The following is a 15,147-nucleotide window of genomic DNA, read 5'->3' as shown; positions in this document are numbered from 1 at the left end:
AAATCTCCCATGATAGGATATGGAAGTGTATCGTGGAAGAAAATCTCTTTAATAAATCATCTCTATGATGATAATGGAAACTCAAATTGGAGAAATTAATCCCCAAGTCCAAAGCAGATCATTTCACCCACTAGACCCTCACAATAGAGCAATGGTGATAGTTGAGTATCTTTAGAACACATTCAGTTGTAATTGCACATTCTGATTGGAGCAGAAGTGAGATGTCTCTAAATTGGTTGAGATTGTTCGTGAACTTTAGTTTCAAGTATGCTCAAAACTTGAGAATGGGCTCTAACCCGATCGATACCGCTCTTGCCTCGTTAAAGGGAGCCTTGGAAGGTGGGTTTGATACCATGTACATTGTAGGCATCTACATTTCCCTAACAATCTCTCACGAGAGTACCTGCGTCTGACCACCCTCTCCACCTTCCATGTATTAAACACCTCATGCCATGATCCAGCTTTTGGTTGTAAGGTTGACAAGAAATGAATATAAAATGGAAAATGTGGTGGAAATGGGGTAGGTAGTCTCTCACACGCTCGGAGGGTCCACAAAATGTAAATAGTATTTAATACGATAAAAGTAGTTTTTGAAGAGTGAAAAACTTTAATCCTGCACTCCCGCCTTCTCGCCATAGCCACACCGCCAGCACAAGGATTGTCTCTCGATTAGTTTCTCTCTGCGGAGGAAATCCTCATCGCAGTTAACCCTAAATTTGGTACTGCATTTTCCAGAGGCAAAGCAAATCTGCGCACGAAACCCTATTTCGGACCATAGGTTAGCTTCGACGATCGACATTTTCTTTTCCTTGCTCCCCTGTATATCAGGCCATCTCCATCGCCGTATTATTCTTCTCCCTTCTGCACATACATTGTGCGTTTTTGCCAGTTTTGCCCGTCTTCTGCAGCTCTGATGCTCGAAAATTCATGTCTTCCAAGCCCAGAACGATCTCGCCTTTTCGGTTTCGCAAGCAATCTTCTTTGAACGGTCATGGCAATGGCAAGCTCGCAGGCGAGTCTCCAGCTTCCGTGGCGTCCTTTGGATCCAGCTCCCTCTCCAGAACCCCATCTCTATCAGGGCGTTCCTCTACGCCGGGCAAAGGCAAGGCCCTGCCATCGCCAACACCTCCGAAGCTTCAATTGAGCTCCAACTCTTTGTTCGGCTCCAGAAGCCCCAACACTCCCGCTTCGGAGCGGACCGACAGCCTTAGCACCAGGTCCACGGAGAACGTCACAGTAACTGTTCGATTCAGACCTCTCAGGTGAGCTCATTTTTCTATCACATATTCTCTTTGTAAACTTGACTAACGTTAAACACTCCGAAAATCGCGTTTGGACGTACAGCATTTTCACCATGTGCCGTACATCGCTCGCCCTTTGAATCCACATCTGCTGTACATTGCCTTTTTTTTAAATCTGAGTTATAGGATGCCATACATCGGCATTTGAATTCATAAAATACGGCACATTCTTCTGTAACTCTGAGGCCACATTATTTTAAATACTCGCTAGGCTGGTTACAACCACATCCCCGGCCCACGTGAAGGTGGCAGGTAGGGAGGTGGATGGGCAAGATTGCCTGTCCATCCCTGAAGTGGGTGGCCTGGACGTGCCCTCCCTGACAGGAAGGGGTGGTTGTTTAACCAGCCTCACACTCTTCTATAATTTTGAGCGGGCTTGTATTCACACGTTGAAATCATTATGTTCTGTGTGTGATGCAGTACAAGAGAGATCCAGAAAGGAGATGAACTAGCCTGGTATGCAGATGGAGATACTACGGTGCGAAGTGAATTCAATGCAGCTACTGCTTATGCCTTCGGTCTGTGATCTTCTACTCGATCCTTTTTTTTGGGGAAATTAAATATTAACCTCTCAATTTGGCTGTCTATCGTACATTGTTATCTATCTTGGTATGGAAATGGGTGCTTTATGGGGACCACTTAGTTTTTTATTACAATACAGCACCATGTAATGAAGGCAGCCATGGCATGTCCCTGCTTATATGCTGCCTGCACCATCAAGTTGCTTCAAAAGAGTGTGCTGCTTTATTTCCCTCACCCCTAGGGAGTATAGCTTGCCTCTCCTTCCTGTCTTGGATGTTAATGCCATCGCCTTGTCTCACACCTAAGATGATGGAGTCCTAGTGTGATGGCTGCCCCTGTATGTATGGCATATGTGGCGTGGGTTCTGACACAGTATCCTTCCTCAGTGGGGAAGAGAGAGAAGCTCAGGGGATGGCTGACTTGAGCCGAACAGTGGTGGTATACGGAGCCTCACCGTCTTTCATTCATAAGAGGCAGCTAGCCAAAGGGAAGCAGAGGAGGAACTGCAGCAGCCACATGTGGTTCTATTGCTTGAAACCTTTCCATGTCCATAGAGTTGTTTCCAAGCCTGGGAGAGATGATTGGGCTGGTGCACATGGACAAGTGCTAGCAGTAATGATGCCACACCATTTACAAACCTGTGTACTGCAAACCAAAATGCAACAGGAGCTAAGGAGGATTGCACATGATGGAGGCGGAGCTGGTGGGACCTGTCAGTGGAAGTGAATTGTGCTAGTGATGCCTACACAATCAATCTTTCTGTTGAAGTTTAGAGATTTTTGCATGGTAAGCACATGCGATTGTGCCCAAGAACCACTGTTTTTGAATTTGGATCAAGTTGTCATTTTGAAAAAGTGTAAGAATTTCAACATGGTTCATGCATGCAGAGGAGCAAGTCTCTTGACTCCAGCCCAACCTTTTTTAAATCATGGCATCAGGCAGTAGAAGCCTGATAGCTGAAGTGGACATTCCTTTTGCATTTTGAAGGTTAGCTTGTGGTGGCATTGTTATGGATGCCTGCAAAGGATAGTCCAGGTATCTGCAAGGGGACTAACATTGATGGGAATGGTGTAGCTTAGCAGCTCATGGGGTCAAGCTTGTAGACTACAAAAACTTGGGGTTGAAAACATGGATAGACTACCTTCAACCTTGGGGGTTATAATGGAAGCGGTGCAACTGATTTTAGTTGTCCATTCTCTAGTGGAAGCTGTTGACCTTTTAAATGCAGACAGCAAACACTGAAAGGAAATAGTAAAATTAGGACAGTAATGCACTGGGTCCCAACAGCCAGACACATCCCCCATCCTCTCAATGGGCCGTATTTACTTTACTGTTATGAGATTGCCGAAATACAAGGTTGAAAACAGGAAACCACCACCTTTTTTTGCTCTCAATGTGTTACAAGCAGGCAGGGTAATGGAGCAATCTAAGTGTCCTTCTCTAATGCTGCAAGCACCTTGGCTGAGATGAAGGCTTGAAAAATTCTGTGATTTGTTGAGTTTCTGGCTGTCGGAACTGCTCAGATATGGGCTGGATTCCTAAATGAGGGGTAAGAATCCCTTAAATTAAGAACAACGCCCCCCCCCCCCCCCCCCTTTCCCGTCCCCCACTTTCTGCCCCCTTCCTGCCTGCCTCCCTAGAGTCCTCACTGCGAGGGCAAAAGGACAAAAGGACCAGATGTACGAGAGATCATAGCAAAACAACACAGCATGAAATATGTGAGTGAATGGTGAGTGAACATATGTACAAGAGCCCTTTGATGTGAGGCGACTCTGAGTAGAAAGATCAGTGCAGAAGTAGAGATGATGTCGGAGCTGAAGCACGGTTGATGATGAAGGCTCGCGTCGATGTGAGGCAAAGCACTCCAAGAGGTGGTCGGTGTCGAAGGCTCCCGTTGGTGGATGCAGAGACACTCTGGGGTGGTAGTGGCAGCAGAAGATGAGATGCAGGCTCTTGTGACAAGGGTGCTACTGTACCTGAGGTGGTGGATGAGTAGAGAGGGCTGCTGTCTTGAGTGGTGGTGGTGGTGCAAGCTCTGATGACAAGGGGTCTGCAAGACCAGACGGGTGCAAGCACTGGTGACAAGGGTGCTGCGTACCTGGGGGGTGCAAGCTTTGGTGACAAGGGTGTTGCGTACCTGAGGGGTGGTGAGGAGTAGAGAGGATTGTCGTCTTGAGTGGTGCAAGCTTTGGTGACATGGGTCTGTGTTCCTGAGGTGGTAAGGGCTACCGTCGGATGTCCAGAGTGGTGCAAGCTCTGGTGACACGGGTGCTGCGTACCTGAAGTGGTAAGGGGCAGAGAGGGTTGCCGTCCCGAGTGGTGCAAGCTCTGGTGACATGGGTGCTGTGTACTCAAAGTGGTGTCAATGGTGAAGATAAGTAGAGCGGGCTGCCGTCCTGATGGTGTGATGTAGCAGAGAGTGGGCTGCTGTCTCGATGGTGAGAGCTAAGGGAAAACGCTGAAGTGCTCTATGTAGCAGAGGGGGCTGCTGTCCCATGAGCTGTGATAAAACGCTGATGTAAACACTGATGATGTGCTGATGAATGCTGATGTAAAACACTGATGATGTGCTGATGAATGCTAATGTAAACGTTGAATGTAGCATAGGGCTGCTGTCCCACAGTGTGGCCTGTAGGAGAGAGTGGGTTGCTGTCTCGTGATGTGGCCAGATGAGAGAACGCTATGATCGATGATATGATACACAAATGATGATTGATAAGGAAAAGCTATATATACTATGGGGGATTGTTGGTCGGTCAGCCTAAAGGCTGTCGGCCAACAACAAAGTAACATGCAATGGAAGTATTCGTAATTTGAGGATCTTGTCACACAAATGCTCACACCGTCTTCTGTATCTTGAGTTTTGCGAGTTTAGTAATTGTGATATGCAGCGGAAGTCTTTGTATTGGTTGATCCTGTCACACAATATGCTCACACCGTCTTCTGTATCCTGAGTTTCGTGAGTTTAGCAATCCATTTCATTTACTTCAAACTTTAAAGAGATGAGAGAGAGATAGATGAGAACTGTACACCAGATTGGGTCCCGAATTACCCACTGAAGGGTCCCCTATCCCGATAACGAGATAGTATTTGCTTTATTACTTTAGAGAGAATGACTTTGGACTGTAGATAAGCCAAACGCAAGATCTCGGAGGATCGGAGTAGGGCTGATCCGTACACTGCTGTAGAAACACCTCAATGACTTGATCTTGAGCCTATGCACTCCTCCCAAGGGCATGAGGAAGGGCTGCACACCTGAGGCTCAAAGAAGAAGAAGGTGGACTGTTCTCATCTATCTCTCTCTCATCTCTTTAAAGTTTGAAGTAAATGAAATGGATTGCTAAACTCACGAAACTCAGGATACAGAAGACGGTGTGAGCATATTGTGTGACAGGATCAACCAATACAAAGACTTCCGCTGCATATCACATTGGTATCAGATTCAGATAGTCCACACACACCGTATCCTAGCGTGGGGGCATCCTCGGATGGTTAGATTGCGTTCCGGCACGACCACCGACTTCAGCATCATGTCTACACGAGAGAGTACTCATCAGCCGGAAGACGTCTCCCCCGAAGGAGACCTTGCTCTTCCGCCTACAGCAGACACCATAGCTCTTCTAAGAGCTCAGAACCAGCTACTCATGGAGCGTCTCCAACTCTTGGAGGCAGCAGCAGCACGTCCTTCTACACCTCCAGCAGCACCCGACTACATCTCCCTCTTCTTTCAGATGGAACAACAAAGGAGAGAGGACGAGGCCCGAAGGAGAATAGAAAAAGAAGAAAGACGGGACTATGAGGAAGCCCAACGCAGGATCAACGAAGATCGGCGTCAGGCTGAACTCGCCGCTCGGGAACACCAACGTGAACTTGATCGAGAACGTATGTTACTCGAACACCAACGGGAAAAGGAGGCCATACACTTAAGGTATTAGCAGCTCTCCTCAGTCTCCCTAGTCATAGGTGTCACCAGCTAGCATCCCGCAGCAGCTTCAACCACCATTATTCGCAGTCAACCGAATTTCAGCAAGTATGATGGTAAGTGTGATCATTCTTCAGTTAATCAATTTGTTCATCAATTTAATGCTCATTTTCCATTAGCTAGGATCACAGACCCACAAGACAAAGTCCACTTAGCGGCTCCCCATCTCACTGGTGAGGCAGTCACTTGGTGGCAGCATTGGTCTAGTATTCATACTGACCAGGCCACAGGTGTCACAGCCTTTGACTGGGACATCTTTGTCCATGACCTGAAGACCAGATTTCTCCCTCCTCAGTACATGATCGGTCTGAAAGACGAGTTCTATGGACTCGGACAGAACGGTTCCCCAGTGCTTCAGTTTTCCGGTAAGGTTATTACTTTAGCACAGCAGTTAGGGTTATCTGAGCAGGCCAAGATGGAGCAATTCATTCGTGGATTGGACTCCAACATTCGGTTCACAGTTCGTAACTTTGAACCAAGTACATATGACCGGACTCTGACTCTCGCTCAGAATGAAGAAATGAAGCTCAACGGGGGCAAGCCCAAGCAGACATCTCAGTCCAGTACCAAACCTCAGCAGCAGCAATCAGTTGCACAGACAGGGAAAGGTAACGCATCTTCTAAAGATGCTAAGAAGGACAGCAGTAATAGCTCTAGTTCAGGGGGTAAGAAGGATAAAGAACCTAAGAAAACCCTTGATGAAAAGGCTAAAGCAGGCATTACTGGAGGTTATCTTCCTCCAGAGGAGCAAAAGAAGTATCAGTCAGAAAATAGATGTTTTTTCTGTCATATTATAGGGCATGGTAAGAAGGATTGCCACAAATGGCAAGCGGCACAAGCTGCCAAAGCTCCTTCTGCCACAGTTGCCACAGCTTCCCCAGCTCCTCCAGCCCCGCCTACTACCTCAAATGCAGTTCAACTTTTACCTTCCATGCATCCTATACCATCCGTGGTATTTGATGCTAAGCAGGAGGGTGAGAGCGATGCTGCTCAGAAGAGCCTTATCCGAGCTTATGGCTCTGCCCAGGGCCGACAGTTTGTAGTCCTTTTCGATATGGGTAGTTCTGAAGACGCCATCTCTCCCCAGTTGGCTAATAAATTGAACTGCACTTTAGTCCCATATCATCTGGATGTGGACGGGTTTACACTTGGTCTTCGCACCCACATTTCCCAGAAGGCACAGCAGTTCGCCTTTGAAGTTCAGAAGGCCTCATTTCAACGAGATTTCATCGTCTCCCCTCTGTTAGGGTGTGACATGATCTTAGGAATTCAGTGGTTCCGTCAATATGAGCCTATTCCCGATTGGGGGCAGGACACTTTTACTATTTGTAAAGGTTTTCCTGAGCCTGTCATGATTCGTGGGGATAGAAGCATTCTTGGCATCCCATTGATTTCGCATCTCCAGGCCCGACGAGCTATCCGCAAGGGAGTAGAAGGAGCACTCCTTTATGTTCGTGCTGAAGCAGACCCTCCCTCATTAGTAGCATCCATTACATCTTCAGTCCCTCAGTTAGCAGACCTCCTATCCAGACACCAGGACATTATGCTTAGGGACGATCTCCCACCCAGTCTCCCTCCCTCTCGCCTTGAGGACCATCACATTGATTTGGTCCCTGGATCAGATCCTCCTAGCAGGTTTCCCTATCGTCTTTCCAAGACTTTAGAGGGCGAGTTGGAAAAGCAGTTATCTGAGCTTCTCCGAGCCGGATTCATTCGGCCTTCTTTCTCCCCATTTGCTGCACCTATCCTATTTGTCCAAAAGAAGGACAAGTCTGCACGCCTTTGTGTAGACTACAGGGCATTAAACAAACTCACTATCAAGAATAAGTTTCCTATGCCCAGGATAGAGTACATTTTGGAGCGTTTAGACGGTGCTAAATTTTTCACTAAGATCGACCTCAAGAGTGGTTACCATAAGGTTCGCATTTTTGAAGTTGACATTCCAAAAACAGCTTTCAGGACAGAGCGTGGTCACTACGAGTTCGTAGTCATGCCTTTTGGGCTTACAAATGCACTTGCAACGTTCAATAAGATGATGTCTAGGATTTTCGCAGTCCACATTGGGAAGTGTGTTTTCATATTCCTTGATGACATACTAGTCTTCTCAGCCACTGCGGAGCAGCATGAGAAAGATGTGGAGAAGGTCTTGCAACTCTTGCGAGATAATGAGCTCTACATAAATGCCAAAAAGTCTATCTTTGGTGTTAAAGAAGTTCAGTATTTGGGCTACATCATCGGTTCCGATGGGATTAGACTGGACCCCTCAAAGGTTCAAGAGATCTTAGATTGGGATATTCCTAAGACCGCCCAAGAAATCCGTTCATTCGTAGGTCTTTGTCAGGCCTATAGCACACATGTCCATCAGTTTTCCAACCTTGCAGCACCTCTTACCGACTTGCTCAAGGGGGTGAAGACTCGCAAGCAGAAAGTCTCAGTTACAGGTAAGGCACTTGATGCATTCCGTGCACTCCAGAAAGCTGCCTCAGAAGCACCTGTATTAAAGTTAGCATCATGGGACGAACCTTTCGAGGTCATCACCGATGCCAGCAATGTAGCCATAGGTGCAGTCCTCCAGCAGGACAATAGACCCGTGGCTTATTACAGCAGAAAGTTGGATGTCGCCGAAAAGAATTATTCGGTATACGACAAAGAGCTTTTGGGTGTGATCACAACGCTCAAACATTGGAAGCCTTTTCTTTATGGACAGGCTTTCACAGTGAAAACAGACCACCAAGCACTTAAGTGGCTTCAGACTATGCCAAGTGCCTAGTGGAGTGATCGACAGGCCAGGTGGAGTCAAATCTTCCAACAGTTTGGAGGTATGATTGAATACATCCCTGGTAAGCATAACCCAGTAGCAGATGCTCTCAGTCGAAAGTCCAGCATCCAGGCAGTCCAAGAAGCTACCATTCTCGAAATCACGGGGAAGGACTTGGATAGTATGAAAGACCAATATGTCGACTCCCCTGAGTTTGGTACTCAGTATAGTTTGGCCCTCACTTCTGAGCCTGGCCACTATTCAGTACAGAACGGTTGGTTGTTCTACAAGAACCGTCTTTGTGTTACTCGAGAAAAGCGTTCCGCTCTTCTCCGTGATGCCCATGACTCCTTAGTTGGAGGACATAGGGGTATCAACAGTACCCTCGAGAAATTAGAACGGTCCTTTTATTGGCCAAAGATGAGGCGTGATGTCTATGCACATGTACAAGCCTGTAAGATTTGTCAAAAAGTCAAGGTTTCCCATTCAAAGAAGGCAGGTTTACTTCAACCTTTGCCTATCCCCGACGGACCTTTTATCGACATATCTATGGACTTTGTAGGGCCTCTACCAGCATCCACTGGATCCCGTAACACTCAGTGTTTTACCATTGTGGATCGCTTTAGTAAGTTCTGCATGCTCATCCCATGCAAGCATACGGCCACAGCCGAGGACATAGCCCGTCTGTTTCTCAAGCATTGGTATCCAATTTGTGGGTTGCCTAGCACCATAACATCAGACAGAGATTCCAAGTTTACCTCGCATTTCTGGAGGGCATTATTTGAAAACTTTGGAACTAAGTTGCAGTTGTCTAGTGCATTCCATCCCCAGACAGATGGCGAGACAGAAATTTATAATCAATTGGCCTTTGATGTCCTCAAGTCATATTGTCATGACCAGCAGTCCAAATGGGAGCACTATCTTCCGTTGGTCCAAGCTATCTTGAACGACACTCATTCATCCAGTGTCGGACGGACTCCATATGAAGCAGCCTTTGGTCGCCGTTTTTCTTCTCTTTTGACGAGAATGGTGTCTCCATCTTTAGAGGCTAATAAAACCACGGAAGCATTTTCCGAGATCATTGAGTCAGTTAAGGACCGCTTGACCAAAGCTCAGGAAGCATAACGCAAGATCTCGGAGGATCGGAGTAGGGCTGATCTGTACACTGCTGTAGAAACACCTCAATGACTTGATCTTGAGCCTATGCACTCCTCCCAAGGGCATGAGGAAGGGCTGCACACCTGAGGCTCAAAGAAGAAGAAGGTGGACTGTTCTACACACTGTTAGAATGCTGAAAACACATATGAATGCTGAGTTACCTTCACCAGATGACTGCTGAATGTGTTGATGATGCAGAGAATGCTGGACACTGATGCAAACAACTATTTCAGGGCTGGAAACTGTTGTAAACTGTTGCTTCAAAGCTGGATTCTGCTGTGGACAGAAACGCTGAGGGCTGGAGAGGACTGTGGACTGAAACGCAGCAGCAACAGATGACTGTAGGGCTGGAAACTGTACGGCTGGAGCAAAACGCAGGTAGACTGCTGTAAGGCTGCACCAAAACGCAGATATGCAGGCTGTTTGCTACTGGTTTTCAGGCGTGGAACTGAGCTGAGGATGTATGCTGGTTCTAGGGTATGAACTGATGCTAAGGACAAGCACCTAGGCTGGGCTGAAGCTATGGATCTCAAGGGGCTGGAGAAGAAAGCTTATGGGCACTAGGGCATGGATTAGTCTTATGCTGAAAGCAAGAGAGAGAGGAGAGCTCTTAGCACAATGAAGACTGAATGAGCAAAAGAGGCTCTAGGCAAGCCTATTTATACTAACTGGAGGTTGGTCATTTAATAAAGTTAATATTTATAAATGCCCAATAATGCAAATAATGATAAATAAATACTAATAAATATGGAAAAAATACCAGATAAATCCCAGTAAATTCCCTAAGGCTTTGGGGATGTTCTAAATGATGCACAGGCATATGTATGCATATTATGCAAGATGCAGAGTGCTTTCTGATGCAAACCCTAAGGCTTCTACTGACTCTACATGCATGAATGATTCTCTCCAAGTGGGTTAAGGGACTTGACTGACTGACTGACCCACTAAGGCTGAGGAATGACCTACGTAGCTCCTGCCTGACTTATCCTGGACTGAGGATGTACAATGGGGTCACGGCGTACGACAAATATCATCCTATTGGGTTCTAAAACTGTACAAATGTTGCACTTCTGATGATGAGCCATCTTGTCACCATGCACTTAGTGCAGAGTGCATGTGACATTCCCTCCTGATTAGCTTGGCGGCAGGTTCATGGCTTCCAAGTAGTCCGCCAATAACTGGGGGTACTCCTGGAAGAACTCCTCGTCGAGCCATACGGCTTCGTGGGTGCCTCGATCTCGGAACTTCGTATAGAACTGACGAATCCGTCGACCGGAACCATGCTTCCATCGATGAAGAAGGATCTGCTCAGGCTCGATAACTTCTGCCTCGTCTACCACGTCTGGCTGCTGTTCATCTGAAACATCAAACACTTCTGGACCAACATATGGTTTTAGCCAAGAAACATGGAAAACATCATGCATTGTCCAACTGGCAGGCAACTTTAACTTCATTGAGACATCACTTATCTTCTTAACTATTGGAAAAGGGCCAAAACTACGGAAAGAAAGCTTGGGACAACGTTTGCCCACTTGTTTCAATCTCTGCTTCATGATACGCAAATAGACTCAATCCCCTTCCTTGAAGTTGACATCTCGTCTAGATTTATTTGCCTGTCTGCTATATGGCTTATCTACAGTCCAAAGTCATTCTCTCTAAAGTAATAAAGCAAATACTATCTCGTTATCGGGATAGGGGGCCCTTCAGTGGGTAATTCGGGACCCCATCTGGTGTACAGTGTTCATATCTCTCTCTCTCAACTCTTTAAAGTTTGAAGTAAATGAAATGGATTGCTAAACTCACGAAACTCAGGATACAGAAGACGGTGTGAGCATATTGTGTGACAGGAGCAACCAATACAAAGACTTCCGCTGCATATCACAGCAATCCACTTTAAGACTTCAAACTTTAAGAGAGAGAGAGAGAGAGAGAGAGAGAGAGAGAGAGAGAGAGAGAGAGAGGGAAACTGTACACAGTATGGGGTCCCGATTTACCCACTGAAGGGCCCCCTATCCCGTTATTGGAATAGTATTTGCTTTATTACTCTGAAGAGATTGACGGTGGACTGACGATATGCCAAACGCAAGATCTAGGAAAACCTTGAGTCGGGTTGAACTGTACATGGTTGTAGAAGCACCAATGATGTCCAATCTTGAGCCTATGCACTCTTCCCAATGGATGTAGGAAGGTTGTAAATCTGAGGCTGAGAGAAGGGGCTGATTGCGACTGTTCTAGACTATGTATGAATGCCGAGTTTTACCTTCACCAAGTGGCTATAGCAAAACGATGCATTTGAGAGTGCTGAAAACTGTATGAATGCTGAAAACGCAAGAGGATCTGTAGGTTGAATGCTGTAGATGCTGCGTTTTACTGAATGAAGACTGAATTGCTCAAGCGCTGATGCTTCTAGATGCTGATGAGGAAAACGTTGAAGTCTGATGTACTGAATTTTGCAATCGCTTTATGCTCCTTGTGTTGAAGGTCTAGGCGATGAGTGCTTCAAGGCTGATTATGATTTGAATGAATAATGGATGATATGTTGGGCTATTTATATGGACATATGATGTTGGTCGGTTGGCTACAGAGCTGGCCGATTGCATCTATCTTGGATAAAATACATAAATGATGCAAAAATGTCCAAAAAATGCTGAAAAATATGGGAAGAATACTGGATAATTATTGATGACTGTTAGATGATATCTGAAGGTTTCTGCAATAGTCTAGATGACCTATATGCATATGGAATGAATGCTATGCATAAATGCACTCATGTCCTGATGCAAACTCTAAGGCTTCTATTGACTCTACATGCATGAATGCATCTCTTCAAGTGGGTTAAGAGACTTGGATTGATTGACTGATTGTCTAAGGTTGAGAATGACATACGTAGCTTGTGTTTGACTTATCATGGACTAAGGATTACAATGGGGTCACGGCGTACGACAATTATCATCCTAAAAAGGTACTAATAATGTATAATGTTGCATTGATGATGATGAGCCATCTTGTCACCATGCACTACAGTGCACAGTGTAAAGTGCATGTGACATTTTCTCTTGCTTAGCTTGGCGGCAGGTTCATGGACTCCAAGTAGTCCGCCAACAAATGGGGGTATTGTTGAAAGAACTCTCGTCTAGCCAAATGGTTTCGTGGGTACCTTGATCTCGGAACTTTGTATAGAATTGACGTATCCGTTGACCGGAACCATGCTTCCAATGATGAAAAAGGATCTGCTCAAGCTCGATGACTTCGGCTTTGCCTACCACGTCTAGCTGCTATTCATCTGAAACATCAACAACTTCTAGTCCAACATATGGTTTTAGCCAAGAAACATGGAAAACACCATGCATCGTCCAACTGTTAGGCAACTTTAACTTCATGGAGACATCACTTAACTTTTTAACTATTGGGAAAGGTCCAAAACTACGGAATGAAAGCTTGGGACAACGTTCGTCTACTTGTTTCAATCTTTGTTTCATGATGCGCAGATGGATCCAATCCCCTTCCTTGAAGTGGACATCTCGTCTAGACTTATTTACCTATCTACTATAAGCTTCTTGTGCTTTGGTCAAGCGGTCCTTGATTGACTCAATGATTTCGAAAAATACTTCTGTCGTTTTATTAGCCTCAAGAGATGAAGACACCAATCTCATCAAAAGAGAAGAGAAATGGCGACCAAAGGTTGCTTCATACGGAGTCCGTCCGATACTAGATGAATGAGTATTGTTCAAGATGGCTTGGACCAATGAAAGATAATGTTTCCATTTGGATTGTTGGTCATGACAATATGACTTGAGAACATCAAAGGCCAACTCGTTATAAGTTTCTGTTTGGCCGTTTGTTTGTGGATGGAATGCACTAGACAATTGTAACTTAGTTTCAAAGTTTTCGAATAATGCTCTCCAAAAATGCGAGGTAAACTTGGAATCTCTGTCTGATGTAATGGTGCTAGGCAAACCACACATTGGGTACCAATGTTTGAGAAAAAGACGGGATACGTCCTTAGGTGTGGTCGTATGCTTGCATAGGATGAGCATGGATAACTTAGTGAAGCGATCCACAGTGGTAAAACACTGAGTGTTATGGGATTCGGTGAATGTTGGTAGAAGTCCTACAAAGTCCATAGATATGTCGATGAAAGGTTTGTCGGGGATAGGTAAAGGTTGAAGTAACCTAGTCTTCTTTGTATGTGGAACCTTAACTTTTTGACAAATCTTACAGGCTTGAACATGTGAATATACATCACGCCTCATTTTTGGCCAATAAAAGAATCGTTCTAATTTCTCAAGGGTAGTGTTGATACCTCCATGTGCTCCAACTAAGAAGTCATGGGCATCGTAGAGAAGAGTTGATTGCTTTTCTCGAATGACATAGAGACGGTTCTTGAAGAACAACGAACCATTATGTACTGAATAATGGCCAGGCTCAGAAGTGAGGGCCAAATTATATTGAGTATTAAATTCAAGGGAGTCGATATACTGGTCTTTCATGCTATCTAAGTCCTTGTGATTTCGAAAATGATAGACTCCTGCACTGCTTGGATGTTGGCCTTCGGACTTCCTTGTGATTTCGAAAATGATAGACTCCTGCACTGCTTGGATGTTGGCCTTTCGACTAAGAGCATCTGCAAAATTGGGTTGTGCTTACCAAGGATGTACTCAATCATTCCTCCAAACTGTTGGAAGAGTTGACTCCACCTGGCTTGCCGATCACTCCACTGAGCACTTGGCATGGTTTAAAGTCACTTAAGTGCTTAGTGGTCGGTTTTTATTGTGAAGACTTGTTCATAAAGGAAAGACTTCCAATATTTGAGCGCTGTGATCACACCCAAAAGCTCTTTGTCATAAACCGAATAATTCTTTTCGGCGATATCCAACTTTCGACTACAGTAGGCCACGGGTCTATTGTCCTTTTGGAGAACTGCACCTATGGCGACATTGCTTGCATTGGTAATGACCTCAAAAGCTTCATTCCAAGATTCTAATTTCAAAACAGGCGCTTTTGAGGTAACTTTTTGGAATGTATGGAATTTATCAAGCGCCTTGCTTGTGATTGAGACTTTTTGTTTATGAGTCTTCACCCCAAGGTGGTTCCAAATATAGTGAACGATACGTTTAGAACGTTTAGAAAATGTGTTGAAAAGATTCCAAACGTAGTGAACACTGCCCTTGATATATATATATATATATATATATATACACACACACACACACACACACACACACACACACACACACACACACACACACACACACACACACACACACACACACACACACACACACACACACACACACACACACACACACACACACACACACACACACACACACACACACACACAGTCACTCACACACACACACACACACACACACACACACACACACACACACACAAAATTTATAGTTTACTTACAAAATTTTGAA

The 15,147-nt window shown here is 45.3% G+C and overlaps 1 protein-coding gene across 3 annotated transcripts in view; it reads left to right on the top strand.

Moving 5' to 3' along the window:
* The first annotated feature begins 597 nt into the window (after positions 1–597).
* The window catches only part of LOC147606847 (kinesin-like protein KIN-7C, mitochondrial), a 71,538-nt gene continuing 56,988 nt past the window's right edge, over positions 598–15,147 (top strand). For all 3 annotated transcript variants that reach the window (XR_015264909.1, XR_015264908.1, XM_086791576.1), the window contains exons 1-2: positions 598–1,262; positions 1,722–1,819. Coding sequence is in view for 1 of the 3 variants with exons in the window: in XM_086791576.1 (XP_086647702.1) it covers positions 928–1,262; positions 1,722–1,819 (433 nt within the window). In the remaining 2 variants the exon portion in view is untranslated. The remainder of the gene's footprint in view (positions 1,263–1,721; positions 1,820–15,147) is intronic.

Source organism: Cibotium barometz, chromosome 56 (assembly GCF_041138505.1).
Source record: "Cibotium barometz isolate CiBa-2024 chromosome 56, ASM4113850v1, whole genome shotgun sequence".
NCBI lineage: Eukaryota > Viridiplantae > Streptophyta > Polypodiopsida > Cyatheales > Cibotiaceae > Cibotium > Cibotium barometz.
This window is presented reverse-complemented; position numbering and strand designations above follow the sequence as displayed.